At 37.2% G+C, this 27,522-nt stretch overlaps 5 protein-coding genes and 1 pseudogene across 9 annotated transcripts; 1 reads left to right on the top strand and 5 right to left on the bottom strand.

Moving 5' to 3' along the window:
• The first annotated feature begins 1,791 nt into the window (after positions 1-1,791).
• LOC105112271 (putative disease resistance RPP13-like protein 1) lies at positions 1,792-7,172 on the top strand. Of its 5 annotated transcripts, none has more exons than XM_011007940.1 (5): positions 1,792-5,821; positions 6,193-6,342; positions 6,450-6,600; positions 6,739-6,755; positions 6,879-7,172. In XM_011007940.1, the coding sequence occupies exon 1, from the start codon at positions 1,945-1,947 to the stop codon at positions 5,815-5,817; it is 3,873 nt and encodes a 1,290-aa protein (XP_011006242.1). In that variant the 5' UTR covers positions 1,792-1,944; the 3' UTR covers positions 5,818-5,821; positions 6,193-6,342; positions 6,450-6,600; positions 6,739-6,755; positions 6,879-7,172. The 5 variants fall into 5 exon arrangements, with proteins under 5 accessions (XP_011006242.1, XP_011006219.1, XP_011006234.1 ...); XM_011007917.1 differs by having other exon boundaries at positions 6,694-6,755; XM_011007932.1 differs by having other exon boundaries at positions 6,431-6,600; positions 6,694-6,755.
• A 607-nt stretch (positions 7,173-7,779) lies between these two features.
• Positions 7,780-9,880, bottom strand: LOC105112266 (serine/threonine-protein kinase BLUS1-like). The gene has a single exon (XM_011007904.1). The coding sequence runs from the start codon at positions 9,713-9,715 to the stop codon at positions 8,315-8,317; it is 1,401 nt and encodes a 466-aa protein (XP_011006206.1). The 5' UTR covers positions 9,716-9,880; the 3' UTR covers positions 7,780-8,314.
• A 102-nt stretch (positions 9,881-9,982) lies between these two features.
• Positions 9,983-11,297, bottom strand: LOC105112256 (germin-like protein 9-3). Its single transcript, XM_011007892.1, has one exon. The coding sequence runs from the start codon at positions 11,125-11,127 to the stop codon at positions 10,498-10,500; it is 630 nt and encodes a 209-aa protein (XP_011006194.1). The 5' UTR covers positions 11,128-11,297; the 3' UTR covers positions 9,983-10,497.
• A 3,878-nt stretch (positions 11,298-15,175) lies between these two features.
• On the bottom strand, positions 15,176-18,284 carry LOC105112249 (NADH--cytochrome b5 reductase 1-like). Its single transcript, XM_011007881.1, has 9 exons — positions 18,018-18,284; positions 17,541-17,682; positions 17,335-17,425; positions 17,160-17,237; positions 16,572-16,652; positions 16,392-16,481; positions 16,262-16,327; positions 15,741-15,827; positions 15,176-15,663 (listed from the first exon to the last, which is right to left on the bottom strand). Exons 1-9 carry the CDS (start codon positions 18,124-18,126, stop codon positions 15,571-15,573), a joined length of 837 nt encoding a protein of 278 aa, XP_011006183.1. The 5' UTR covers positions 18,127-18,284; the 3' UTR covers positions 15,176-15,570.
• Positions 18,285-18,608: 324 nt separating this feature from the next.
• Positions 18,609-21,743, bottom strand: LOC105119027 (uncharacterized; annotated as a pseudogene).
• Positions 21,744-22,203: 460 nt separating this feature from the next.
• Positions 22,204-27,286, bottom strand: LOC105112242 (BTB/POZ and MATH domain-containing protein 4-like). The gene is made up of 4 exons (XM_011007870.1): positions 26,808-27,286; positions 23,822-24,167; positions 23,438-23,717; positions 22,204-22,846 (listed from the first exon to the last, which is right to left on the bottom strand). The coding sequence occupies exons 1-4, from the start codon at positions 27,185-27,187 to the stop codon at positions 22,659-22,661; spliced, it is 1,194 nt and encodes a 397-aa protein (XP_011006172.1). The 5' UTR covers positions 27,188-27,286; the 3' UTR covers positions 22,204-22,658.
• Positions 27,287-27,522: the final 236 nt, after the last annotated feature.

Below are 27,522 nucleotides of genomic sequence, written 5' to 3'. Positions count from 1 at the left end.
TAAATTTTGTTTATTTTCCTTGTTATTTTCAAATTTCTTTTATAATTAGAATTTAGATTTTTATTTGATTTGGATTTTATTAATTAAATCGGTTAAATTTACTATTTAGATAGTTTTGTATGTTATTTTTTAAAATAATTAAGAAAATTTTGACATTCATAATGATTAATATAGCTATAATATGAGGGCTTAGGAAATCCTAATTTTTTTTTCTAAACGCTATAAGCTGCGTCACAGGTCCTTCCATTTGACCATTTGATACTTTTCTGGTACTTTAAACTTCAAAGACGTCGATGGTGTTAGGGTCATGGAAAAATTTTAATATGTCCATTCATGAGAGTCTATCATTTTCCCCTTCTTCGAAAATCGAAGAAGATTATATATAGAAATCACTAACAATTTCTGAAGTTTGTCAGGGAGCTTCCCTTCAAACTATGGGCGGCCGGATGTTTGGCAATTACAAGAATTGGAATCCTGTCAATGGTTTTTTTTTTTTTTTTGACATCTTGGGCGTATTGCCAGCCTAAAATTCTAAAGTGAGAGACAAGTGAATTTCATAAGGGCTGGTCCATATTTTAGTTTCATAATATAATTGTTGAACTTGAAAAGCTTCTGACGCCAGCAAGAATGGCTGTTCAATTTCTTAAGAAAGACAGTATCTCTCTGCTTTTGAACTTGAAAAGCTTCTGACGCCAGCAAGAATGCCTATGTTCAATTTTTTAGGAACGACGGTATCTCTCTGCTTTTGTGCCGGAAAGAAGGCAAGACCATGCGTATGCTCCTTTCTTTTATTTTTGTGTCTTCTCTGTCTTTACTAGTTACTCCTCAATCAGTGCTCTCTGTCTCTCCTCTTTGCCTTCTTCTTTTGCCACAGTACCTAAGATTAGTTTCTAAAGAGTAGTGATCTCCCGTTTTCAAGGGACTTACAGGTAATGCACAGAAGAATGCTATATCTATCGTTTGGTCTCCCTAGCCACAATTTGGCCACTAGTTTCTTTTTCATCTTTTAAACTCTGCTAAATTATATCATTACTGGGTAGTTTTCAAGTTTGAAAAGCTGATGACATATTCTTCGTGATGCCAATATCCTCTCGATGATAACCTACTATATTTAGTTTCATAAACCGGGTTCAGTGTTTTTTGTTTGCGGTTCATTGGCTTTTGCCAGGTTGCTTTTGATACTGTATGGGTTAATATGCTGTGAATGTTACAGAACTTTAACCTTAACTTTAATTAGTGTAACGTATGTTTAGTCAATGTAATTTGAGTTAGTTTACGTGGTGATTGAAATGAGCAAGTGTAAGGATAAGATGTGATGATTTTGGAAGTATAAAAGTGCTGTAATATTCTGGAATTGTTAAAGAGAGGACAGGGAACGAAAAATCTGCAGTGTCAGGAAAACTCTCCCTTGTTCATAGCTGATTCTGCAGAAAATTGCAGACATGTGTTTTGCTAATTTAAGTGATTTTTTTCGTATATTTGGTAACTTTTTAATGACGTAAACATCCACCCAACACAACAGATGCAATGGATTCTTAGCTTTTTCTTATTTTATTTTTTTTACGTTTTTGACAATTCTTTGTCTTGTAGGTGAAATTGAGTTAGAGTACCCTCATTGTTTAGGCAAAAACATTGATCTTATCAGTGACGCCATTCAGAAGGATGGAAGTTGTTGGAGAAGTCTTTTTCTCGGCTCTTCTTGAGCCTTTGCTTGGAAAGCTGACCTCTGGAGAACTTCTGAACTTCGTACGCAAAACGCAAGTGGAGAAAGAACTTAACAAGTGGAAGCTAAGACTGTCAGAAATTGATGCAGTTCTTAAGGATGCAGAAGAGAAGCAAATCATAAATTCGACTGTGAAAATCTGGCTTACCAAGCTCCGAGATTTGGCTTAAGATGTGGAGGACGTACTGGACGAGTTTCAAACAGAAGCTTTGGCAAGCAAGATGAGGGCAGAATCTCAAGCCAGCAGCAGTACTGTCCGGAAGCTCCTCCCAACTTGTTGTGCTGGTCTGAATCCAAGTGCTATTGAGCTTAATATGAGGACGGGGTCCAGGCTGCGGGGCATAACTACACGACTAGAAGCAATTGCTAAAGAGAAAAATGAGTTCGACGTGGGAATCATGGCTGAACAGAGGTCAAAAGGAGTGAAAAAAAGGGCGACTACATCACTGGTCAAAGAATCCGATGTTTGTGGGAGGGACAATGACAAGAAGGCCATACTGGAATTGTTGATGAACGATGATGCTAGCAACGTTGAGTACTCCGTCATTCCAATAATTGGAATGGGTGGTATCGGGAAGACAACTCTTACTCAACTTGTCTACAATGATGAGAGAGTGAAGTTTGATTGCAAAGCATGGGTCTGTGTTTCTGATGATTTTGACATTCCGAGGATAACAAAAACAATTCTCCAGCACTTGGAAAGTTGTGAAGATAATGATTTAAATGTTCTTCAAGAAAGATTGAAGGAAAAATTGTCTGGAAAGAAGTTTTTGATAGTGTTGGATGATGTTTGGAGTAACAACTATGATGACTGGACAGCCCTTTCTCTTCCCTTCAGTGCAGGAGCAAGAGGGAGCAAAGTCATCATCACAACTCGTAGTGAAGACATTGCTTCAAAAATGGGCTCTGTTCGTGCTTTGACTTTGGAGAGGCTATCATTTGATGAATGTCTACGCATATTTACCCAACATGCTTTGGATTCCAGAAATTTTGATGCTCATTTGGAATTGAAAGAAATAGGAGGAGAGATAGTGGAAAAATGTAAAGGATTGCCTTTGGTTGCAAAGACACTTGGAGGACTCTTACGCCACAAGCAGAACCTTGAAGAGTGGGAAGATATTTTGAGCAGTGAGATGTGGAATTTGCCAGAAACTGAAAGTGGCATTCTTTCAGCTTTGAGATTAAGCTATAATCATCTTCCTTCCCATTTGAAGCAGTGTTTTGCTTACTGCGCAATCTTTCCTAAAGATTATGAGTTCGACGAGGACGAGCTAGTTTCCCTGTGGATGGCAGAGGGTTTTCTGAAGCAAACAACGAAAAAGAAGCACATGGAAGACTTAGGCCATGAATATTTTCGTGATTTATCATCAAGGTCGTTCTTTCAACGATCTAGTAGCAACATATCACGATTTATAATGCATGATCTTAAAAGTGATCTTGCTTGGTTTGCTAGTGGAGAAATATGCTTTTACTTGGATGACACGAAGAAGGAACCATGCTCAGTAGAATCATATGCTGCAGTTCGCCACTCTTCATTCACTTCTCATAGATATGACATTTCTCAAAGATTTGATGTCTTCTATGAAATGAAAAACTTGCGAACATTCTTAGCACTGCCAACTTATTTATCACAGTCAAGGCCTTATCACTTATCTAGCAAGGTGTTAGATGATTTAGTGCCAAAATTAAAATGTTTAAGGGCATTGTCACTGGCTGGTTATTCTGTAGAGGAATTGCCAAATTCTACTGGTACCTTAAAGCGTTTACGTTACCTTAACTTGTCCTATACTTGGATTAAAAGATTACCTGAATCGTTGGGTGTACTCTTCAACTTGCAGACTTTGAGGTTACGTGGGTGCCCGAAGCTTGTTGAGTTGCCCACATGTGTTATCAATTTAATTAATTTGCAGTGCCTTGATATTAGAGATACAGATGGGTTGCAGGAGATGCCTCCGCAGATAAGCAAATTGATAAATCTTCGCATGTTGCCTAAGTTTATCGTGGGAGAAGGAAAAGGGCTTGGGATAACGGAGTTGATGAAGCTTTCGCATTTACAAGGGCAGCTTAAAATAGAGGGGTTGCATAAGGTGAATATTCGAGATGCAGAACTTGCAAATCTGAAAGAGAAGACAGGTCTATGTGAGTTAGCCTTGCATTGGATTAGTAATTTTGATGATTCACTACGAAATGAAAGGAATGAACTGCATGTCCTCGACTCATTAAAGCCCCACCGAAGTCTAGAAAAGCTTTCAGTTACATCATATGGCGGTACCGAGTTTCCATCATGGATAGGGGATAGCTGTTTCTCTAAATTAGTGCACCTAAAGCTTTCTACATGTCAGAAGATCACATCACTTTCATCGGTTGGAAAACTCCCTGCTCTAAGGCATTTGAGCATAGAAGGAATGGATGGGGTGAAAGAAGTGTATGCTGAGGATTTCCAATCTCTTGAGACTTTATACATCAGAAATATGTTGGGGTGGGAGCAATGGTTGTGTTCTGACGGTGTCACTGAAAGTACCGTGGGAAAATTTCCTAAACTCAGTGAGCTTACCTTGATGAATTGTCCGAGGTTGATTGGAGATTTGCCAAGTTGCCTTCCTTCCCTCAAAAAGCTTCACATTGAAAAATGTCAAGGGGTGGTTCTCGATCTCAGAGCTGCGCCTGATCTAACATCCCTCTCAAGCTTACAATTAATTCAAATATCCGGCCTTTCAAGTTTACATGAAGAGCTCGTGCAGGCCTTGGTGGCGCTTGAAGATCTTGATCTTGTATGTTGTAATGAATTGACTTACTTGTGGCAAGATGGGGTTGATTTAGACAAACTTTCGAATTTAAAACGTTTACGGATCGTTGAATGTGAGCAGCTCGTGTCGCTGGTAGAGAGCGAGGAAGGGATTTTGCCTTGCAATCTTGAGGTTTTGACCGTGGAAGACTGTTGTAACTTGGAGAAGCTGGCAAATGGGCTGTGCAGCCTCACATCGCTCAGAGACTTGACAATACTTACATGCACAAAGCTAGAGTGCTTTTCTGAAGGAGCAGGTTTGCCTCTCTCTCTCAAACGTCTTGAGATTTCAGGTTGTGATTCTCTGAGATCGTTGCCCGATGGAATGATGACAATGGTGAACGACAGCGATTGTAACCAGTGCCTTCTTGAAGCGTTGTCAGTTACTGCTTGTCCATTCCTAAAATCGCTTCCTACAGGGAAGTTGCCAAAAACACTCAAGTTCTTGAGCATTTCCTGGGATAACCAAGAGTCTCTTCTAGAGGCGATTTTGCAACGTGATGCAAGGGAGACATCTGGCTCTAATCTTGAGCATTTAACACTACAGATTTTATCTGCCACATCCTTCCCAACTGGCGAGTTTCCTATTTCTCTGAAGGAACTTACTATTGTCAATTGCAGAATACCGTCATTACCACCCCTGCATTTCCTCTTCCATCTCACTGAGTTGAAGATAATTGGGTGCAATGAGTTGAAGTGGTTCCCCAAAGAGGGCTTGCCCCTACCAAATATCATCTCTCTTGTCATACACCGTTGTGAAAAGTTGAGGTCCCTACCCACTCACATGGATAGCCTCAAGTCTCTTCAAGATTTAAGGATATCTAAATGTCACCGTCTGGATTCCTTTACGGAAAGGGGTTTGCCACCTAACCTGACTTCACTTGAAATTCTTAATTGCAAAATTTCACTGCCAATGTCTGAGTGGGGACTCCGCATGCTCACCTCTCTTAAACGATTCTCAGTCGAATCTACAATGGATGTGGATCGCTTTCCGGATGATGAAGGTCTGCTGCTTCCCACTTCGTTAACTTGTCTTGTGATCTCTAATCAGGAGAATCTTAAATCGATATCCAGAGGCGTCCAACACCTCACCTCCCTTGAAGTATTAAACATTTTTGAGTGCCCTATACTCCAGTTCTTCCCCAGGGAGGGCTTCCCTCTCTCTCTTGGATGTATACGTATCCGTGACAGTCCTCTTCTGGAGGAACGATGCTTGAAAGAGAAAGGAGATTATTGGTCCATCATTGCCCACATCCCCAAAGCTGATATCTTTGTTCAGAAGGATTTGAAAGAGAAAAAAATCAGATAATCAGGTATTCTTTTGGTTTATCTGCTCCATAATCACAACCAAGTTTTATTGCTTCCTCACCATACTACACGCATCAATGGACTTTTACTTGTCCTTTTTTCCTTCCATACACTCCTGTAACGACAAGGAAAATTAAAAGAAAGAAAAATCTACATAAACAATTGGATCGTTTAAAAGGCTTGCTTGGACTAGTCCATAGTCATGCACAGCATGGACATGCCTACATATTTATATTTTCTCCCTCTTCTTAAAATGCTATGCAACCTCATGCATCGGTAAGGAGAACAACTTTATTTATTTATTTATTATTGTTTACTTTGCTAGGCAAGCAATGGATTAACTTGAGGAAATAAGTTTGGCTGGTCTGTTGTCCAGGCTGGAACCTCTGCAAGTTGCAACTCCAACATAATTTTTTGTGATCATGAGCAAGTATCAAGTCTCCATCACTTAATATTAGGGATCCGAGATTTTAAGGTGGCTTAGGTTCCGACAGACAGTCTTCAATCAAACGAGGAGGCTTGCCTGGTACTGTTCTCCAGCATTTCGGTTATCACACAGGTGTCATTCAATTCTACTATCTTCAGAAGAAAGTAATTTCAAGTTCTGATTTCAGTTTGATGTACAAAGTGCAATTTCATGATCTTTAACATACAAGTTAAGGAGACTTATAGGCATTCTATTATTCTTGGATGCAATTCGGTGTCTGATGTTCATTTATGCGGGCAAACTGTACTTTACAAGCCTGTGGAGAGGCCAAATGAAAGGCTGCATCTCAAATCCGGGGTGAGCTGTGTGTTTCCTCGCAGAACACTGTCATTTACTTTCATCCTATTTTCTATACACTAATGGATTGCTGTATGCTATGCATTTATGAAGGTGGCAAAAAGTAGAGCGAACTAAACTAGAAATTTTGTAATGCAGATGCAAAATGTGTGGAGGTATGCCTTTTCTACTAACGGTTTTCTTTTGTTACAAATGAATGAAATAGAACAATCCTGTTCCAGGTTTAGTTTATTCCAGCGTTAGATTTTCAGAGGCTTTTATATGTTTTCTATTTGCAGGCAAATTTCATCATGTTATTCACAGCCATGAGCTGTACAGCATGAACGATTCTCATCGTTGAGAGGACTCCTTCTCTGGGTCTTTTCAGCACACGTGTACACAGCGTAGCTTTTCCTCTTGTCTTATTGTTTGAAACCCATTGTTGCAGAGGGTGAGGAATTTGTTCCTGTGAGAATCAAATGCTGTTAAACCTTTGTTATAGTGGATTTTTTCTCGGAGTTGGTCCCGAGGCTTTTCCCTCGAAGTAGGGTTTTCCACGTCAAATCTGGCGTTCATGTGGATGCATGTGCTCTGTGTCTGTGTTGTTGTTGTGGTTTTTTTTTTTTTTTTGGATTTATTATTGGCTAAGAAAACGTCAACCTGTAGGAAACCTGCTTCCTGTGTCTCCTAAAAGCACCAAAGCATATGTGACACTTTCATTCTAGCAATTTAGTAGTCCTATACCTAATCCCCTTGCTGGGATTAAGGGGAAAAACAAAAAAAAAATAAAAATGGTTGGGAATAAATTGTTTTAGCAGGTCAGAAACGGATATTGGATCTTGCAAGGTACCTCCTGGGATTAAGGGGAAAAACAAAAAAAAAAAAATGGTTGGGAATAAATTGTTTTATCAGGTCAGAAACAGATATTGGATCTTGCAAGGTACCTAATCGAACAGCTCCTGCATTAATTTTTTTATCAGATTTCAGCATCTTCCATTTGAAATGGGGCACTCCAGAGCGCCATTGTACACGCACACTAACTTTATATTGGTAGATTGTTGATATCAAGAAAAAAACATCACTGTACAGAGGAATTTACTTCGTCAGGCAGTAATTGTTAATTGAAACTCAACAACCTTCATTTCTTCATCGCTTTGACTGTTAAAAGAGTTCGATCCTTGCAAGATAACATTGGTTTGATCAAGCATAGCATCAGGATGCAAGTACGCAACACATAAAAGCACCGCATCAAACTTTAAAAAAAAGATATTGACTTAAGAGGGTCATGTTGCACCTCTTCATCAATTATTAGAAATCGACAAAAAAATCATGCTGTGCCTGAGAAAAAACTGAAAAGCAGATCAACGTCCCAAGACCAATTTGTACTTTACTGCTGCTATAACAGAACAAACAAAAAAAAGAAAGAAAAGAAAAGCACAGCCAGTTCTTACTGCAAATGATGTTCGAAAACTCCCTATCATAGTATCATTGATACTATCAGTTATATGCACAAGAAATCAGAATCTTGACATACCAAATACCCGTCTTCTACACAATCAGTACCCAATAACAATGTAAAAGAATTTGAACAGTTTAAGCAGCAGAATCAATAGATGCATCAGAAGACATAGCGTAGATATTCTCCACCACCATCTTTAACTTGAAGTTCTGTTCCTTCTCATGGATCAAAACCTCCATCAGATTCTCATTTTTTTGCACCATCTGTGCCTCTCCATCAGACTCTCTTCGTAACAGAACAATCATACCTGCTACTCGCCTTCTCTGCTACTGTCTCTTGATTAAGGGTCTCAACAGCTTCTTCTATTCCACTCATGTTTAGACCACTATGATCTCCCACTAAACCCTCCATGGCACCTAACCCGCTTGACGACTCACTGAACCCAATGTTGGTGTCCGTATCGATGATGGTTTCATCTCCAAAATGAACTGTTTTCACAACATCATCTTTAGACTCAGCGTGAAATTCTGGCTCAAGCTCGAATTTGCTCTCATTAAATTTCCAGCCACTGATCCTTGTAGTCTTCACACTTGTACCCGCTGAGTCAATGTCAGTACCAGAAGTAATCTGGCTTGATGTCCCATCACTTAAAGCGTTCGGTTCTTGGAATCTTTCTTCAACGTTAGGCAACCCACGGAAAAACTCGTTGAACAAAAGGTCCAGTCCTTCACAGTTCTTGAAGAAAGAATACTCCAACAGCTGATCAGCAGAAGGTCTCCTTGAAGGGTCTTGATCAAGACAAGAAGCAACCATATCTTTGAAAGCTTGAGAAAACTGGTTGTTCTTGAAATCTTTCTCGCTCTTCTCATCGTAATCATAATCAGAGAACCCAAACCTCTTCTTCATCTTCAATATCAAAGACTTCGAAGGAGGACGGTAGGAGAAAGGAGGTCCGCCATGGGCCAATTCCAACGCAGTGACACCAAAAGACCATATATCAGACTTGAAACTATAACCTGTGTTTGAGTCTTGTATAACCTCTGGCGCCATCCAATATGGGGTCCCTGCAACATCAGTTAACCTCATTTTTGATGAGGAAGACAATGAGGATGATTTCTCAATGCTGCGGGACTCGTAAATCCAGACCGACATGCCAGAATCTTCAAGTTTTATGCTGCCATTATCTGTGTGATTTAAAAGAATGTTTCCTGCCTTGATATCTGTGTGCAAATAGCCTAGACGATGAAGATAAGACAACCCCTTTAGGGTCTCTTTGAGAACTATAGCAATGCATGGCTCTAGCAGGCCATCAGGGAAAAAAGAAGAGACTATGGATTGGAGAGAACCAGCAGCCATGTAAGGCATAACCAGCCAAAGATGGTGATCCACGGTAAAAGAACAAAGGGAGCCAAGAAAGTTAGGGTGTGAATGAAGTGACATGGCCTTGGTTTCACGTCCGAGACCATCAAGATCGGCTGCAGAATATTGTTCAAGATCAATAATCTTGATTGAGACCAAACCTGAGTACCGGATGTCGTTGTTGACACATGTTGCTTTGTGTACTGTGGCACGAGCACCACCACCAATCTGTTCCAAGATTCTATATGCATCTGTGCCCGTTGGGTATTGAATTTGAACTATTTTATCAGTCCTGGATGATGAAGATGAAGCTGACATGGTTTTGATCTTGATCTTGAATGAGATGGATTTTGTTGGTTTCTTGAACTGGACAAGGAGCTTTTCTTGATAATGAGGAAGGTTAATTTGTTTTGGAAAAAGAAAGAAACTAGGTGTTTTGCAGTTGGTATTCTTGTGAAGTCTCAGGGGAGGAGAGCATTGATTTATCTTCGAGATGGAGGAGTCAGAAGATGCATGGCATGGGAAGTACATGAGCGCCTTTTATATGGAAGGGAGGGATTTAATAACATAGAGAAGCAGGCCTGTGCAGCTTGAGGGGTTCAATACGCAGGAGCCTGTGCTTCCTGGGCTTCTTGTACCCCAGTTCTCATGGCTTGGGCCTTTTTCTTTCGGAATAACAATGAAGCTAGAGGAGGAGGAGAGAAAAATCGGTTGATTAAGTTGGAAAAATTGTTCAGAGCTAAGCATCACAGCTTTAGTTTAGCTATATATATACTGCTCGCAAAGCATGTGTGAAAGTTTGCACTTTTGCAAATTCAGTCTGCTTCTCAATTCTCAGCTTGCACTAATCCTTCACTTCTCGCACGGAAAATTTAAGAAAACACAAGTTGTTTTTTGTTTTCATGATTAATTTTTATTGCTGTGAAACAAGAGTTTGTGACCAACAATGTTATTAAGCAGTGGACAAATAAGCAATATGCACCGGCCTCGAGCACTGTTGGAGCGATTATTCAATACAAATCATCAAACAATGGAAAAAAAATAGAAGTACCAAAAAATATAAGAGGAATACAGGGAAAGAATGGTGATGAATCCCATCCTCAAGGCTTTGGTGCAAGACCAGCCTTCAGAGCTTGAATGGTGGCAACATCAGTCTTGAAGGCCTTAGCCAAGATGTTATCGTCAATGCTGGTGGTGAAAAGGGTAGTAGGAAGTGATACAGTCCCTGCACTAGCACTTCCGAAAGCAGAAATTGCCAAAGCTGGATTTTGGGCATCGGCATTGTATTGGAAGTGGACGAGCCCCTTGGGGAATATGAACATATCACCAGCCTGTAGAGTCTGGGTGAAGAGCTTGTTGGTTGTGTCGACGAATCCTACTTGAAGAGAACCATAAACAAGGAAAAGAAGCTCCGCAGACCGAGGATGAGTGTGAGGTGGATTAGTAGTGCCAGCCGGGAATTGAAGCACCGCATATGAAACGCTTTGCCCAATAAGAGCTGGAAATTCGGCTGCACTTACCTTTGAGACCTTGAAAGCTGAAGGTGGTTGTGCGCCAACGAGGGCACGCATGCCAGTGAAAGTGAAGAATGCTCCATCAACCGTGGTTACATTTAGTGGGACTATAAAATCAGAAATAATATCCGGGTCTCCAGCGATTGCCATTTTGGCGACGACAAATAAAGCTATTAGCAGCGACAAGAATTTGAAGGTGGAAGAAACTGATGCCATGATGAAGAACTTGATGTGAAGATCAAGGTAGAGCTACTATATAGTCTATTATGGCATTTGTGATGATGTGCTTGGTTATGAAAGACTTATATAGAGGAGAAACTAACAGAAAGGCAAGCATGTACAGCAGGCTAGCTCTGCGATAATAACAATTGATGAACAATACAATGTTACCAGCACCAATGTTTGTATTTTTTATTCTTTATATATATATATATATATATATATATATATATGAAGAAAAAAAAACAAAGTATGATATAAAAAAAGAATACAGATGCCGGCGGATATTGTTGCTGCGGGTGCAGGGAATGAACAGGAAATTTTCTTTTATATCATTCTTTGATGCTCCTGCAAATTACAACCAGCTGGTAACAATTATCTGAAACTCAACTTTCATAAACATGTTTTCAACTGAAAAATCCATGATTGAACAATCAAACATCAAATCAATGTTCAAAATTTAGTTCTCAAATCCAGATTATTAAGCCTTCAAGAGGAGGTTGGTTTAGATACTGATAAATATTCAATCTAACCTCATAAAACGATCATGTATCTATGTATCAGATTAGCCTCGTTCGTAGAGGTGCAAGAAATCTGTAGATATGTATAGTTTGTGCGTATAGTTGTGAAGGATGTGTTTAGTTGTAAAAAACACTATTTTTTGTTAGGTGTGCAATCAATTCAAAATATTAATCAGTTCTTTATGAGTTAATAAATAAACACAACAGCAAGCCCTATCTCCATTACTCAAAATCAAACTCGAAAAAGACTGTCAGGCAGCCACATGCTATTCCTTTTTGTTTTTCAAAACATTACACACATTTACTCAAAATCAAACTCGAAAAAGACTGTCGGGCAGCCACATGGAGCTTGATTTTAACACAAGTTCTCTCTCTAACTTGTTTATATCCCCTGGTGTTTTCCAGTTTCCACATGACCTTAATGCCCAGATTTTAAGGTATCAAATTCCTGCCCTACCATCAGCCAGAACAAAAGAAATGCCTATTTTCTGTGTTCTCATTCCTTTGTTCTCAACAGCACTTCAAAACAGCTTAGGTCAAAAAAGCCAAGGACCATGCTACAGATCCTGAATTTCATGGCATAACTTAAGATGCCATTAAACAGCATGTCGAATAGGCCTTGGCATATCGCCGAACCCCAGCAGCTCTTCTACTGGGCTTCACACATCCAACAGTTCATGACTTCTAACGAGTCATTTCATTTGTATAGAGAGAATTTTAGAAAAGCTAAAGCATGTTTGTTTAAATATCAATGCGAGTTTCAAATGAAATTTTTGCAGAAAATGAATATCAACTAGCCAGTCTCGCATGAAACCCAATAAAGCTGAAATTAGTTAGTGTATATGCTCTTCTTAGAGATCAATTAAACTGTAGAAACACAAGCTTTCTACCGGTTCAAATTTGTTATTTGTCATTTTTATTTTATTTTTACATGATAAAATAAAGTTAAAAAAAATGACATAGAAAGTAAATGGACTGTAATATATTTCTTGGTCAATAAAATATTAATATATGAAATGAGATATTTAAAATATTTGTCATATATACAATATTTCAGTAATAAAAATTAATTAATAAAATAATATCACGTGATATTGGAAAAAAATTTAAAAATTTCTACAAATTTCTATAAATTACGGGTTTCACCCTAGATAAAAGGAGAAGAATTCTTGGAGATATCAAAAATATTTCAGGACAAAAGACAAACATTTCAAGTAATGAAGCTTTCTCTTTAAAAATTTCTACAAATTTCTATAAATTGCGGGTTTCACCCTAGATAAAAGTTTTCACACCCCTTTTATCTATGCTTGAAATCTACAAAAAATAAAGCTTTGTTGCATCAAGTATAAATATTTCATAAAAATTCTTCTACAACACTTTGAAAACAAATCAAAAATGATTTTTAAAATATCAAATATCGTTTCGCAATACACACTCAAATTTATATTCTTGCAAAGCACAAATCTTGGCTTGATTTCACAAATAAATGAAGTCATTATATATCAAATCTAAAAAAAAATTAGAGAATTGTCTTATTCTTTTGTAAAAATATTTTAAATAAAGATTATACTTGGACAAATCTTGGCTTGATTTCACAAATAAATGAAGTCATTATATATCAAATCTAAAAAAAAATTAGAGAATTGTCTTATTCTTTTGTAAAAATATTTTAAATAAAGATTATACTTGGTCATATATTTAATAAAATTAAATATTTATACATCTGTGCTTGTAAGACAATCCTATGATTCTTTTGTGTTATTGTAAAATATAAATCTGGACTTGATTTCACGAATAAATTAAGTCATCATATATTAAATCTATAAAAAAATAAAATGATTGTCTGATTCTCTTGTAAAAATATTTTAAATAAAGATTATAATTGATCATATATTAATAAAATCAAATATTTGTACATGTGTGCTTATTTAATTTCAAATGCTCAAAATTATATTAACAAATTTCTAATGACTCGACTGTAAACATCTCTATCTCTTATCTATTCTCTTCAAAAGAGAATTCTAACTCTCAATAGCAACTAGGAAGAAAATGATCATCATTGTTGCTTCCAAAAATAACAAAGCTACTAATTCAGTTATAGAGTAGCAAAAGGTCAAACTACCCAATTTGAGTCTTTATATCTTAATCTTTGTTTAATAGCCCTGGTTTCACCAATAAACCCTTCTTGAACATGAATTAGATTAATTAAAGCTTGCTTTTTATTATTTGTTACCCTTTTGAGATCTACCTTAGCCCATATATCTTAAAGAAATCCATTAAAAGTCTCTTTGAACCTCTTAATCCTAAGCCTTATTACTAGACCAAACCATTAAAGCTTCTTCAACCCCAAAATCCTTTATCGAGTTATATGTGCAAAATAAGTCAATTCTCAAGCTGATGTCAACATCAAATGCAAAGAAGAGCAGAAAGCTTGCTCCAAAGCTAAATTTATAGGTAACTCCGCCTCAAAAGTCAAGTGGAGACACATAGATTTTTTTTTTAACATTCAAGATGACTACTTCGACAATTCACTCATAGAAACTTCTTAACATCAATCAATAAGGCTTCAGAATCTGGTATCATGTTAGTGATGATGACCAGGACTACATCTTTAGAGTATCAATTGGTTTACTTAACAAAACTAATCGAGGGGCTTTCAACTTCACCCAAGACAAAAAAAACACAAGATAGTAAAGTTGATAAACAAACTTGAGAGCATAAATAATAGAGGCCAAACTTTAGCTACCAAGGTTGTGCAAGTAAATCAATTGGATGTTGTCGAAGATTCTACAATCAAAGCTACAAGGAATATCCATAGTATTACTAATAGCATTTTCACCACAATTCAATTGAATGAACTTATCAAATAAACCATTATGGACCGAGTAGAAAGTTCAATTCAACTTTCATATTTTTATGTGAAGCCAAACACTTAAGAGATTGACCTGCTAAGATGCTTTTGAGCTATCAACCACCGAAGTTTCAACAATTTGATTGTAAAGGAAATCCAAAGCAACATGTAACTCACTTTCTGAAGACTTACAACAATATCAGAATTGATTGTAACCTTATGGTAAAATAGTTTGTCCGTTCATTGAAATGTAATGCCTTTGACTAATATACTAACTTGGAGTATGGCTCAGTTAATAGTTGGGAGTAAATGGAATACTAGTTTCTTAAACTCTTCTATAGCACTTGTCGTGTGGTCAACATGACTGAATTTACTAATGCACGTCAATAAAGGGAGAAGCTTGTCATCAACTACATTTATCGGTGGAGAAACCTTAGCTTCAACTATAGGGATTGACTCACCCAGACTTCTAAGTTAGACATGTGTATTTAAAGATGCATTAGGAACTACGCTACATTTTACAAGGTATCAAACTAAAATCTTTTGAAGAATTGGCTACTAAAACACATGGCATAGAACTTATCATTGCTACAGTCAAAAACTTATCATTACATATGCAAGAGTCCATGAAAAATAAGCATTGAAGTCAAAAATTCAGAAAATGCTCTAAAGATCAAGGGAAAGCAATCTTTAGTAATTAACTATGTTGTTGTAAAGGTATTTACTAGAATTAAAATGAATGATTATGCAACATCGAGTTCTTTCTAAAAGAATGAATGAAAGAAGTCATCCATGAAAAAGCGATAAGAAAAAAAGTATTCATTCCCTGACTCAAATATATTTAGAATGCTAGATCATTTGCTCGAAGCAAATCTCATTGAGCTATAGGAGTTAGAATGTCCTGAAAAAGCAAACCAAGTGGAAAATCCGAATTTTTGCAAATATCATCTTTTGATCAGTCATCTCGTAGAGAAGTGTTTTGTGTTGAAAGACAAGATCACAAGGCTACATAAGAATGGGGATATCATTTTAGACAATGGGAAAAGTGAAAGAAGCCTCATTATAGGCTCAAAATTGGAACTGCATTTGGGCAGCATATCCAAGATCATTTAGGTTAGCTGCCATGGCCTTGTTCATTGGTGGAGGTCCACACCTTAATATCTGCAAAAGGACAGTTTAGTTGTCAATGTCAATGGAGCGGTTGGCAAGGGGCGGAGGTTGCACATTCAAACATTTACCTGAACATCTGCAGCTGGTGGGGGGCAGTGTGACTGAATCATTTCCTTGGATACGAATCCAATGCCACCCTCCCATCCTTCTGGTGGCTGAACATAAAATTTTGAAATTAACATAAACAAGCATTTGCAGATCATGAAACCAACAAATCATGCATTTTTGGTGAGATTTAAGGAACTCTCACACTGAAAACAAACGCATTAACCATTTATGGGACATCTGGAAAACTGCATTAGTAACCTGATTTCCTTTTTTACTATCCATATAAAATGAAAATAGAAGCTAAATTTCCCTTTACAGTGTTAGTTTTGTTTTATCAGCAGTCTTCTTGAGATATACATCTTCCTTTCATGGTATGGATAACAAGTTTCATTCTTCAACTCAGTGAAGATTAACAGAAAAGCAAGCTTTTCAACAAATAAATTGGAATCAAAGAAGTATGCAACTTAAAAGGGTAGAAATTAAAAGAGAGAGAGAGATTGAAAAGACAAAATTAAGAGATGGAAAGGAATAAAAATAATACCTGATTTAAAACATAGTAGACCTTAAATCGGTTAGGAAAAGTGGTTGCAAGATCATCAATCTCTTCCTGCAAACAGAGTGGAGTTATGCTTCTTTAATACATCCACGAAAGAGGGGAGAGAGAGATTTACCTTCAAAAGAATGTCCTCATATGTGACATTGGCATAAATAAGATGTATGTTGGTTTTGTCATTTGGGTTTTCTAATATGGCTCTAGTAACCTAAGAAACCAAAGAAGAAAGAAAAGTAGTCGGTAAATCAGATTAATAATTTGTTCTGTCGCAAAATACAAGATTGTTTTTAATATGTACTTGGAACATGGGAGTGATTCCAGTGCCTCCAGCAATCATTCCAAAAGCTCTGACTTGGTTAGGTTGATACTTGAAGCGCCCCTAGAAAAATTATTTTAGTACATCAATGAACAGCACTTATGATAAAGTTTCTGAAAAGAAGTAAAATGTGATATGATTCTGATAAGTGACAAGGTTTATAGGGTTAACTGGTTGAGAAGTAACCCAACCATTCAAGCAAAGCAATGGGAGGAACCATGTATTTATGTTACAAAAAGTTGTGCCTCGAAATGGAAAATCAAATTTCCATGGTAAAATCAAACTATAGTTTCTGACGAGCAAGTAAAATGCAGCAAGTTCTGAGTACTGCAAAGTTTATAGCTAATTGGTTGTGAAGAAACCCAACCAATTAACCAAAGCACAGAGCAATGGTAGGAACGGGAACCATGCATATATATATATGTTGCTGCTCAAAATGGAAAATCAAATTTTCTACAGAAAAAAACTAAAACTCGCCTAACAAATCCCAGATTGATTTCAAAAACTAACGAGGAAATGTGAGAAATTCCAAGGCAATGAAATGCAACTGAGGAAATGAAATAGCTTTACCTTAGGCCCCTTAACAGCCAAGTAATCACCTTCACGCATTTCACGGAAGTGGTGGGACATTCTACCTTGTGGATACATCTATTTACATGAAACAACAAAAACAGGATGACAAACCAAAATAGCATTGTGCTATATCATAACGAAATGCAAACAGTACAGTATAGAATCAATCCACCTTTATAACTAGTTCAAAGTACCCAAGATCAGAATCCAAAGTTGTAGGAGTATACGGCTTGATAACTTCTTCACCAGCACTGTCCTTTCCTCTGTTAATCAAAAGGTTTAATTAAGTCATTCGTGGAATCAGATCATATAAAACAAAAAAAGGGATTTCACCCATCACAAAAAAAAAGAAAAAAGAGAGCAAACCATAAACCAAACCTGCAACTCATATGTTGTCCAATTGGCAGTCCCAACACTGAATTCGGCTTGGGAAGAGCAAATTTAAACTTTGCCACATTATGACTGAGTTCGGTTCTCTTAACAAGTTTAAATTCCTTAAAATTTTCAGGGTCCAAGCAACCTATCAAAAACAAGTCAAGCTCAATTTGCACAAATCCTCATTTATATCCTCGAAGCTATAAGCTTTGGCTCCATAGCCATAAAAACCAATTCTCCATTTGCCAATCAAAAGAAGCTCAGATTGCTAATAATTCTAATCAAGCTCCAATATCAACAAATGAATTCCTCTCATTTTGCATCAAAATTGATCAAACAGTCAGTGAATTCGAAAACTTGGGCATTATTAACAAATAATAATTAAACCCCACAAAAGAAAAAGAAAAAGAAAAAAGAAGCTTCAAACTTTATAAACAATAAGCAAAAATAACAAAAACCCAGAAACCAAAAAAATAATACCTTTAGGTTTTTTGGTGATGTAGAAATAAAAAGCAGTGCTAGCACCAATGGCAACAAGAGCCACAGCAATGCCAATCATTTCAGCCCTATGCGACTGTAAATTTTCCATTTTCTGGATACAAAAGAGGGGAGGGTTTTTGCTTCAAAGGGGAAAGCTTTTGCCTTTCTCTTTCCCTCTCAGTAAAAAATTGGCCGTTTGTTGGATTTAGGAACCAGGGCTGGTTCATGCACGCTGTGTTTGGTATTTATATGGGTGCGTGGGATTTTTTGAAGTCCTTGCTGCAGATGATCATAGTTCCTCCGCGTTGAATTTGTGATGTGGTGAAAGGTAAAATACATTTATAGCACTATAGATTGACAAATGTTCCTTTCTCATCCTTATATTTTGACATTTGCAATTAGTGTCTCTTGTAGTTTCTAAAAAGTAAAAAGTTCCTAATGGAAAATACACCTTTAATTATTATTATTTTCATTTTTATTAATTAAAAAATAATTGGAGAAGAAAATTGGAAACAAACACGATTTATAGCATTGAAATTTTTTCTTGGTCATTCACCAACTGTATTTCTTTTACAAATACTAGTACGATTTTTAACTTGAGATTTCATTGCTCTCATTTGTGCGATCATCAGTCTCTACTTTGTCTTGAGACTCTTCTGGTTTGCTGGGAGCTTCCAAAGTGGCAAGCTTTCGAGACAAGAAACAATGCCAGATGAGTATCCCCTGCAATAAAAGAACGCAGACATAAGCAAATGAGAGTAGAACTTCAGAAATTCAGACATTGAACCGTTGTGTACCTACAAGAAGAGTTTTCAAATCATTTCTCAAAATCTTAACAGCACCATCTGGAAAAACATCCTAGGATGTCTGTAAGAAACCAAAACTTTTCTTCATCAGCTTGAAAATAGTAAGTAGTAGCAATCTAGAGTATGAATTTGTTCCCTACTTTATCAAATGATATGATTTCTTTGGGGGCGTCTGGTATGGTGGACAGGACGGGACAAATGGAAATGGGTTAGAAATGCATGCATCTTGCCCCTTAGAAAGTCAACTTCATGAGTATCCCATGCAAGTTCATGAGTTCAACAGCTTTCTGGAGTACTCTTTCAATTTCTTGTCTAAATCTCAATGGAATTTGTCCTGATAAAAGATGACACTGCATGCAACGAAATCGGTAAGAATCCGAAAGCAATCAACTTCAATTAGGGTCTAGAGAACAAAAATACTGCAGCATGATAATTATTCAGAAAATGGGGGGAAATGATATTTCTAGTTAGAGTTAGTACCACATGTGAAACGACTTCCAGGCGATACACTGACAGCAGCTCCAGGAGTCCAGGTCTCATCAGCCGTTTCTCATCGATGAATGCTCCATTAGTACTGTCCAAATCTGTGACCACAAGTGTTCCTCCCTTTTTCTGAATGCGGGCGTGTAAAGCAGACACTGTCAAAAGTGGAAAGCAAATATTTAAATTGAAAGCTCCTGTTTACTTATGCAATAAACATGACACTGACAAGGTAATTCAAAAAATTAACTGGAGAAATTAACAGACAATTTGGTTCTTACCTGTTGCAACTGGAATCACCATGTCTGCCTTTTCGGGGAGGCGGCCAACAGTAACATCACTCTAGAACAATGCCTAAAAGGTCTTGCTAATTGGTGTATATTTGAGTAAGACTGAATTATCATGAACAGGTGATAGAAACACTCACAGAAGCAATTTCAAATGCATCTGGCATTTTAACCTTGAATCCTATGTGCCTTGAATCCCCATCACCTACCCTTTTACAGATAGACCAAATGTAAGAGGCATCATTAATTTATATTTGATTGATGCAATACAATCAAAGTGAATTTTAGTATGAATCTTTGTAGCAAAAACACCAAGAAAGTAGAAGTAATTTGTAATTTAAAAAATATACTACAGTTCCTAAAGGAACTAAGCAATGAAGAAATTATCTTATATCATTACTTCACTTGTCTCCCATTTTTCCTATTTTCAAATTCTTCTTCCTTTGAAAACTAATCAGAGAACATGACAGAACTTCATGGCCCACATGCTCCAATTTTGAAGCAATATCAAGTTTGATTCAGATTAAGCAGTAATTTGCCTCTCTTTTGATTCCGCAACAAACTTTGCAATGCGTGATCAATAATTTCAACTTAAATTTTATTTATTAATTCATCAATGTTACTAACCAACAGGTACAGGAAGCCATCTTTCTTCAACACTAGTCAATGTGCTTTCAGCCCCAGAAGCATGCACGAAACCAAGACCCCTCTGCTTCTTTGCTTCAATCCCAACACCTTGTAGATTTGAGAAAAAATCCTTAGGGGACTGAAATGTGATGGAATTATGAGCCAGAAGCTAGACTTTGGAATGAAAGATGGGAAAGTGACGGTGTAGTTATGTCTATTTGGTGCAAAATCCGGCCAACTCTATGACACTATACAAATTAGCTATTGCTTTTCATGTTGGTGTGGATAAAGAGGTTTTGAGCAGGCATGTGGCAACCATTTGATGCCAAGACAGATGTGGATTATCAAATCTTGATTTCCTTGTAATTCTATCTTTTTACTTCTCTCTTTCATATTCTACGTTTTAGAAACATTTATCCTAGGAACTTTTTTTCCAGATCCTGCCTTGTTCAAAAATCAAAACATTAAATTAAGATGCCTAACAACAATAAATTATTAGTATTTAAGAAATAATTAAAGATACTAGTATTTTTTTAAAATAATTGTTAATTGAGAACCCAATCATCTCTAGCAAACATATTTTGAACCTCTTGAATTTATAAATTAATGCTATTAGATGTTTTAAGTGTGTGTGGATTTCCCTTGATCTCTCCAATATCCAGAAAAAACTAGACAGTCACTTCTTCAGATTCATGCAGGCCATTAGATTGCAATATAAAACCATGCCATCTTATGGGAATTGCATGAGTTTGCAGCAGTGATACACCCTCACATCCTTTTCAGAAGTGGAGCGGAGGAAGCTCCATTAAGTTGTACATCCACACCTCAGAAACTTCTAAAAACAACCCTTACACTATTAATTAATTTCGTAATCTTTTGTTGCTCTATATATGAACATTTATCACGGCATTCGTTCGAATTGATTTTTTTAGATTTCACTCTTAACACATGCATGCATGGAAGTGGGAATTGAAAAGATAGAAACAAGATTTAGGCATGGCAATATCTCCAAAAGAGATTGACCAGTTAATTATAAATTAGGCAGGAACCTTGAGCTCTTATACAGTTGCTAGGATTCCTGTCCCAGTCTGGTAGGACAGAAAGATCTTGCTAATTATAACATCTCCTTCAATCAATTCCAATTCCTATCTCTAATTTACCCCGCTATCTTTCTTCAATTTAACACTTGGTCTTTTAGCAGCGTCTAATAAACCATCATCAACATTTACAGAGAATTCATCATCAGCTACTTGTACATTATTTCTCCTTCTCTTGGTTCTTTTAGATCTTGGGTTTCTTATATTGAGCTTTCTGTGCCAAGTCGACATGCTAAGAACCTTACCACACGTAGAACATGACCTGCAGCAGATCATTAAATAAAACCATACAGACAATTAGAAAATTAATTGCCGTTATGTATATAACCATGATAATGAGAACCTGTGAAATTATACTTACAGGAAATCTCCTTCGCGTAAGGTCTGGCACTTTCTGGCACAGTGAGTGCACCAAAGCATTGTGGACATGGCTAAATCTAATGAATAGAAAAAAAAAAAAAAACTGAATTTCTTATGTGGGTAGGAGAAAAATCAACGAAAACCCAGTCTAATTCCAGAGCTTTTGGGATGTTGTACGATGTGATTTATTGGGGTACAAGGAATATATAGGAATCTTAATTCCTTGGGGAGAAAGGACTCCTTGATCACCGACTATGATTTTTTCTGAGAAGATAAGATATTCTTACAAGATATTAGACATGGGCCATGTATCCTTGAGAGTGAGATTTCGCATGTTTATGATGGGCTGGGCTGGTTTTTGCCTATCGGATATCGGACCTGAACCGGGTATGATGACACCGTCTTGAAAGATTTTTTCTGTCCAAGTGTGAAGGGAAAATAATGTTTGTGATAACTGGATCCTAGCTAATTATTCCTCTCAATTCCATGAAATATTTTCTTCATTAGGGTTTTTAACAGGCATTCAACATCATCTAACAAATCCATGAATAAAACAATTTCACTCAAATTGTTTAATAAACCCTACTTAACAGTGACAGCAGGTCACTTTAGAATCTCTCCAATCACTCAAGATGTGAAATAAATCTATTCAACAGAGCTGGACATCAAATCCACCAGAACTGCTGTTGCTTGTGACACAGGAAACGGAAGAGAACAAAAGGGAAAGGGGATTTCAAGTAAAGAAGACTGTCTCTCTCCGTCTGAGAAACTCACAGTTTGTTAGCATGTTACAAGCGAAAAGGAGAATTTCGCAAGGCATATTCCATGCCTATTCAAAACAACAAACCCCCCACAATGCAACACCAGTTCGAACTGAAAAAACGTGGCAGGCCCTACTACTATGTTACACATTTTGTTCTTTTTCTATCCTGCGTTTTGTCTGTCACCACCCTCATTTACAAAGATCAGCTGGATGCTCACATACTAGGTTCTTTGTCTAACCCTTCGGCCATTGGTGTCACCGCCATCTGAAAGTTGGGCCCATACACTCCGTGACTTTCCACCACCACTGCTGCAATCCTCCTCACAACCTGCCACTGTCTTCAGTAACTCTGATTGCAGTAACGGGCAGTTCTCCTTGAGGTTGGCAAAGCCATCTGACAGCATTACAGCTGCAGTCATGATGCCCAAAAGAGAATAAGAAAACAGTATCAAGCACCAGCAAATCAATTACATATTGAACATGGAGCATATACAGAAATATATACTGTACACCAGATGTTAATAACAGCAATTTACCTTATGTAATGCTGTTAAGTTTCAAGTGATTTAGAAATGTTATTCATGTCATAAAAACTCTGACACACTTCCCTGGTGGGAACATCTTCTAGCTAAATACCACATCAATTACCGACATGGGACAATTAATGGTCAATGAGGAATTGTATTAGGCAAGATGCATGAGTTTAAAACACCATTGCCTGGCTACACAGATGTATGAAGTGAAACATAAATGCCAAGGCAGTTAAATTTATGCACTCCAAAGCTACATCCAACACGGAGGCCCTTCTCCTACCACCACCAAGTGATAATTGTGCACAAATTTATGCAGAGGACTTATTTATTTACTGATCTTCACCTCCAGATTTCGCCAAGGTCCTTAGCCTATCCCCTCATTTGACAACAGTGTTTATTTTGACAGCCATGCAATTCTCAATATAATGACAGCTACAAGAAATTACAAAGGGGAAACTAAAAATTACCTGCAAGGTTTTCAGCAGCAAATTTTAGGCAAACAGTTTTTAACTCTGTTGCATGATGACAGTCAGCCATGGTAAGGATGCTGGCAACAGAGTTCACGGATATATCCTTGCAGAGATGAGACCCACACATCAGTTTGAGTCTGTCCAGACCATACCTGTCTGCCGCAGCTAACAACTTTGTTGTTAATGTTTCAGATTTGGAGGAGACAAGAGATGAGCTGGATGTCACCATGTTCACATCTTCAGTGAGAGTATCTCGGTAAACAAAGTGCAGCATAGCCTGTAGGGAATCACATAAGAAAAAAGATAAAGAAACACAAACCAACAAGAACACAAATCCTGACCCAAAATGCTTTTACAAGGCACAATCTTAGGGGTTATCACCTTGAAAACCTTGGGTTCTAGATCAGAAATGACAATCTCTTTTTCATCTTTCTCTACGCCATCAAAAAACTTGGATCGAAAAAAAGGAGATCGGGCAGACAGCACCAACTTATGAGCATGAAATTTTTCCCCTGCCACATTAAAAATAACATCTGAACCTTCCATATTATCGAGCATCATGCCAAAATGAGCTCCTATATCAGACTCTGGAACCTGAATTGAGTTTAACTGCGAACAATCTGTTGCAGAAACCACTACTCCAACAGTACAATTGATTTTCAAGCAATCATCCTTGAGGTAATCCGACGTTTCAAGCATTGCTCGTCTGAAAAATCGCTTGTATCCCCTGTAATAAAGCAAACAGGAAAGTATTAACATCCAAGTCCAAAAGTTGCTATTGAATCATAAATAAGGACCTCACCTGACTCGTGTGTGTGTGTGTGTGTGTGAAGTTAGGAAAACTTGGAGGTTGAAATTAAAATATATCAAACTTTTTACATATCAACATCAAGGTGATGGACGCAAACATACAATGGATATAAAAGAGACAAAGCAGGAGAAGAGAATAAAAACTAAGGGGGAAATTGAATAAAATGAATCAAAACTTTCTGCTAAAAGGGGTCATGCAAAAGATTTGTCCTGCAACAGCAGAGACTTGAGCTAAATTGAAATTTTTGTTCATTTTCTACTCGCAACTTTAATTTATAAATATTGATCACTCACGATTGTCCAACAATAAAATCATAATCTTTTGAGCAACACAATGAAACTGAAGTCACCCTTTTCTCAGTTCTTTGTAGCCTGATACAGTCAGCGTTGGGTTTTTTTTTCCACCAGTAATGATTGATAGTTAGTAAAACTCCATAAAGAAAATCCACCCTCAGCTTTTCAAAGACTTCCGATGCATTCCCCACATGTTAACAGGCACTGCCATAGGATAAGAAGCCACATGAGCCAATTGGCTATTGGTTCCTCAAGTGAATCAGAGAATTGATCATACACTGAGAATCCAAAGAAATTTGAGTGCTCAGCAACTAATTTCTAAATCATTCAAGAAAAGAGTGTCAACTCAGGCACAACATTATAAAATTCAACCAAGTTGGCAGTGATGAGAAGTTGATCTACAAACCTTAGGACACTTGGATTGAACTTGTCAATCTTATGTGCATTACACTCCAGCAAAAAATGATAATAGATATACAATTGAAATTGAAAAGGAAGCTGGATGAAATCTTAAAATTTTTTATCATGTGAATCTTAACCCTTGAGTTAATGCAAGCAGGAAGTTGACAGAAATACAAAAGAAACAAAATAAAAAAAAAAACAGCCACAAATATAGCAAAAGCTATCTACAATCATACTAGAAAGCAGGAATAGAACTCTAGTACTCTAAAGATGCACACTCTGGTGTTTCTTTCTGTTCCTGACAAGTAACTAACCTTCAATGCCTATTCACAGAAAGTATACATAAAGAAAGGGGAACACTCTGAAGAGAAATATTTATCAAAGGAAAGAAAACCATTAAAGAAAACAAAAACAAAAGGATGAAAGGGATAAAAAGCAGGATGCAGGAAACTAGATGCTAAGATTGAGCAGGTACAAGAGCTTCAATATGTTAAGAGTAGAACATATAATAGGAGGTCTAGAAAACTTATATTAAGATGCACAGTACAAATTTTACATACACATAGTGGAATAACATCCCAAGTTTAAAGTTTAAGGAGCCCTTCTTTACCAAACCATCAATGCCAAACCTCCAGCAACTGAAAACTGCTTCCATTTTGAATTGTACAAGTTCATGAATCTTTTGCATGGAAAATATTAACACAGATCCAGTAAAGTCTACAACACCCTAAAACTTCAGAAGCCTTGAGCAGCATTTAACATTCTTCATTATCTGGTCTGTACTTTCCATACTCAAGGGTGGTTTCTATAAAAGGCAAACTAATCGCACTGTTGTTACAGCAGTAGTGGGGGTCATTTCAATTTTAACATGAGTCCATAGCTGATACGGCCTCTAGGATTTGAAGAAGTATAGACAAAATCTCAGTGATTAAGTATACCTTAAAGATGAATGGAGGGAAGAACAGATTCTGCATTGCAAACATAATCTCTTCCAATTCAATAGAATCAGAACTAAACTGAATAAAGAGCTCATTAAAGGTAGGTTTATTCAATTCAAATAACACCATCAAGCTCTAGAATAAAACAGCAAACTTGTAGTAATTACCCCTGTAGCTCTATCCTACAAGACAAAAATCCACTCCACCAAAAAAGAAATTGTACACGTCATATGATGTCCAATTCACCAATAGCAAAACTTTAACCATGGATAACTAATACAAACACCAGTTAGACCAAATTGCAGTCAATATGCACCCCGTAATATCACCTTAACAAAATACTTCAAGATTTCCACACGTGTACAGAAAAAATACAAGCTAAAGACATCAGAGCGATATCTTATTTCTCTTCTCTTCCTAATTAAATAGCCCAATCAAGTACCAAAGCAATTCAACATCAACGACACCTAATATATCAATTCAGCATTTCTATACAGAAATTTTTCATCAAACTAGCTCTAGAACCATCCTATCAAACACGTAACAAAACGACACACCATTTTAACCAAATAACACAATCCAACAAACAACCAATTTTTAGCATCAAGAACAACTTGCACACAACAATGCCTCTCAACCATCGTCACACATAAGCTAATCACACTAAAAACAATAACCCATCTAATAGAATCCAGCCCTCACAAAAACCAGTCAAACACATACCCAGAAAAAACCCCATCATCTACATTAACAAAAAGAATCACTCTTTCCAGCACAAAATCAAACCTCCACACGCCAACACAACAATCAACAGAAATTTACCCTCACACAACCCAATTACAACTAACGAACAAATCAAACACGCAGACACCAAAAAAAAAACCCACATAGAAAAAAACTAGAAAAGGAACCAAATGTATTACCACATGCTGCCACGATACTTGAGCGTATAAGGCCCACTCTCAAGCGACCGATCAAAATGACTATGAACTTTATGTTTCCCTTTCCCACTTTGATCAACAAGCGTCAATTCAAACAAAGCCCTAACATCCGTCCCTTCGCTAGCCAACGCGATAAAAACCGAAACATGAGCTGAACTATCCTCCGGATTTTTACCATCTGGGTAAAAGTAAATCGCCCATTGATACCCTCCCACCGTAAAATTATCGCTCGCTATGTGCTTGCCTACTCCCATTCCTTTCGCTAGCGAGTACCCTTGGATTACGAACTTGTGCGAGCCGTTTACCGTTTCGGTTACGGACCGGGAGGAGGTTGGCGAGACTAGTGGGTTCGGTTCGGTCATCTTGAGAGACTATGATTCATGGAATTAGGGTTTTTTGGTTGTGATTGCAGAGACTGAATGGGGATTTTACAAGGTGGGAGAATGGCGTGGAGCCTAGCTCAGGGGATAATATTAATGGAGGAAATGACCGTGGTGGGCTTGAGGGAGGGGTGGGTTTTGATGACGTGGTGATTGTTTATTGGATGGGTTGAGAAGTTTGGAGGTTGGTGGTAAGAAAGTGGAAATGTTTGTTTTTTGTTAAAGGGTACCGTTTCGCATGCGTTCGTTCAAGATTGTTTTTTAAAATGTTGTTAATTTAAAAATATATTAAAATAATATTTTTTTAATTTTTTTAA

This window comes from Populus euphratica, unplaced genomic scaffold (genome assembly GCF_000495115.2).
Source record: "Populus euphratica unplaced genomic scaffold, PopEup_1.0 scaffold5.1, whole genome shotgun sequence".
Taxonomy (NCBI): Eukaryota; Viridiplantae; Streptophyta; class Magnoliopsida; order Malpighiales; family Salicaceae; genus Populus; species Populus euphratica.
This window is presented reverse-complemented; position numbering and strand designations above follow the sequence as displayed.

Bases quoted from the DNA above. Each gene is read 5' to 3' on its own strand.
- LOC105112271 (XM_011007940.1), top strand. From the start codon at position 1,945: ATGAGGGCAGAATCTCAAGCCAGCAGCAGTACTGTCCGGAAGCTCCTC.
- LOC105112266 (XM_011007904.1), bottom strand. From the start codon at position 9,715: ATGTCAGCTTCATCTTCATCATCCAGGACTGATAAAATAGTTCAAATT.
- LOC105112256 (XM_011007892.1), bottom strand. From the start codon at position 11,127: ATGGCATCAGTTTCTTCCACCTTCAAATTCTTGTCGCTGCTAATAGCT.
- LOC105112249 (XM_011007881.1), bottom strand. From the start codon at position 18,126: ATGGAAAATTTACAGTCGCATAGGGCTGAAATGATTGGCATTGCTGTG. The intron at 17,683-18,017 runs GTATTATTTTTT...TGTTTTTGATAG, and splicing joins CATCACCAAAAAACCTAAAG to GTTGCTTGGACCCTGAAAAT. The intron at 16,482-16,571 runs GTACATATTAAA...TTGGTTTCTTAG, and splicing joins GAATCACTCCCATGTTCCAA to GTTACTAGAGCCATATTAGA.
- LOC105112242 (XM_011007870.1), bottom strand. From the start codon at position 27,187: ATGACCGAACCGAACCCACTAGTCTCGCCAACCTCCTCCCGGTCCGTA. The intron at 24,168-26,807 runs GTAATACATTTG...GCTTTATTACAG, and splicing joins AAGTATCGTGGCAGCATGTG to GGGATACAAGCGATTTTTCA. The intron at 23,718-23,821 runs GTGATAACCCCT...GATTCCCTACAG, and splicing joins TAGAACCCAAGGTTTTCAAG to GCTATGCTGCACTTTGTTTA.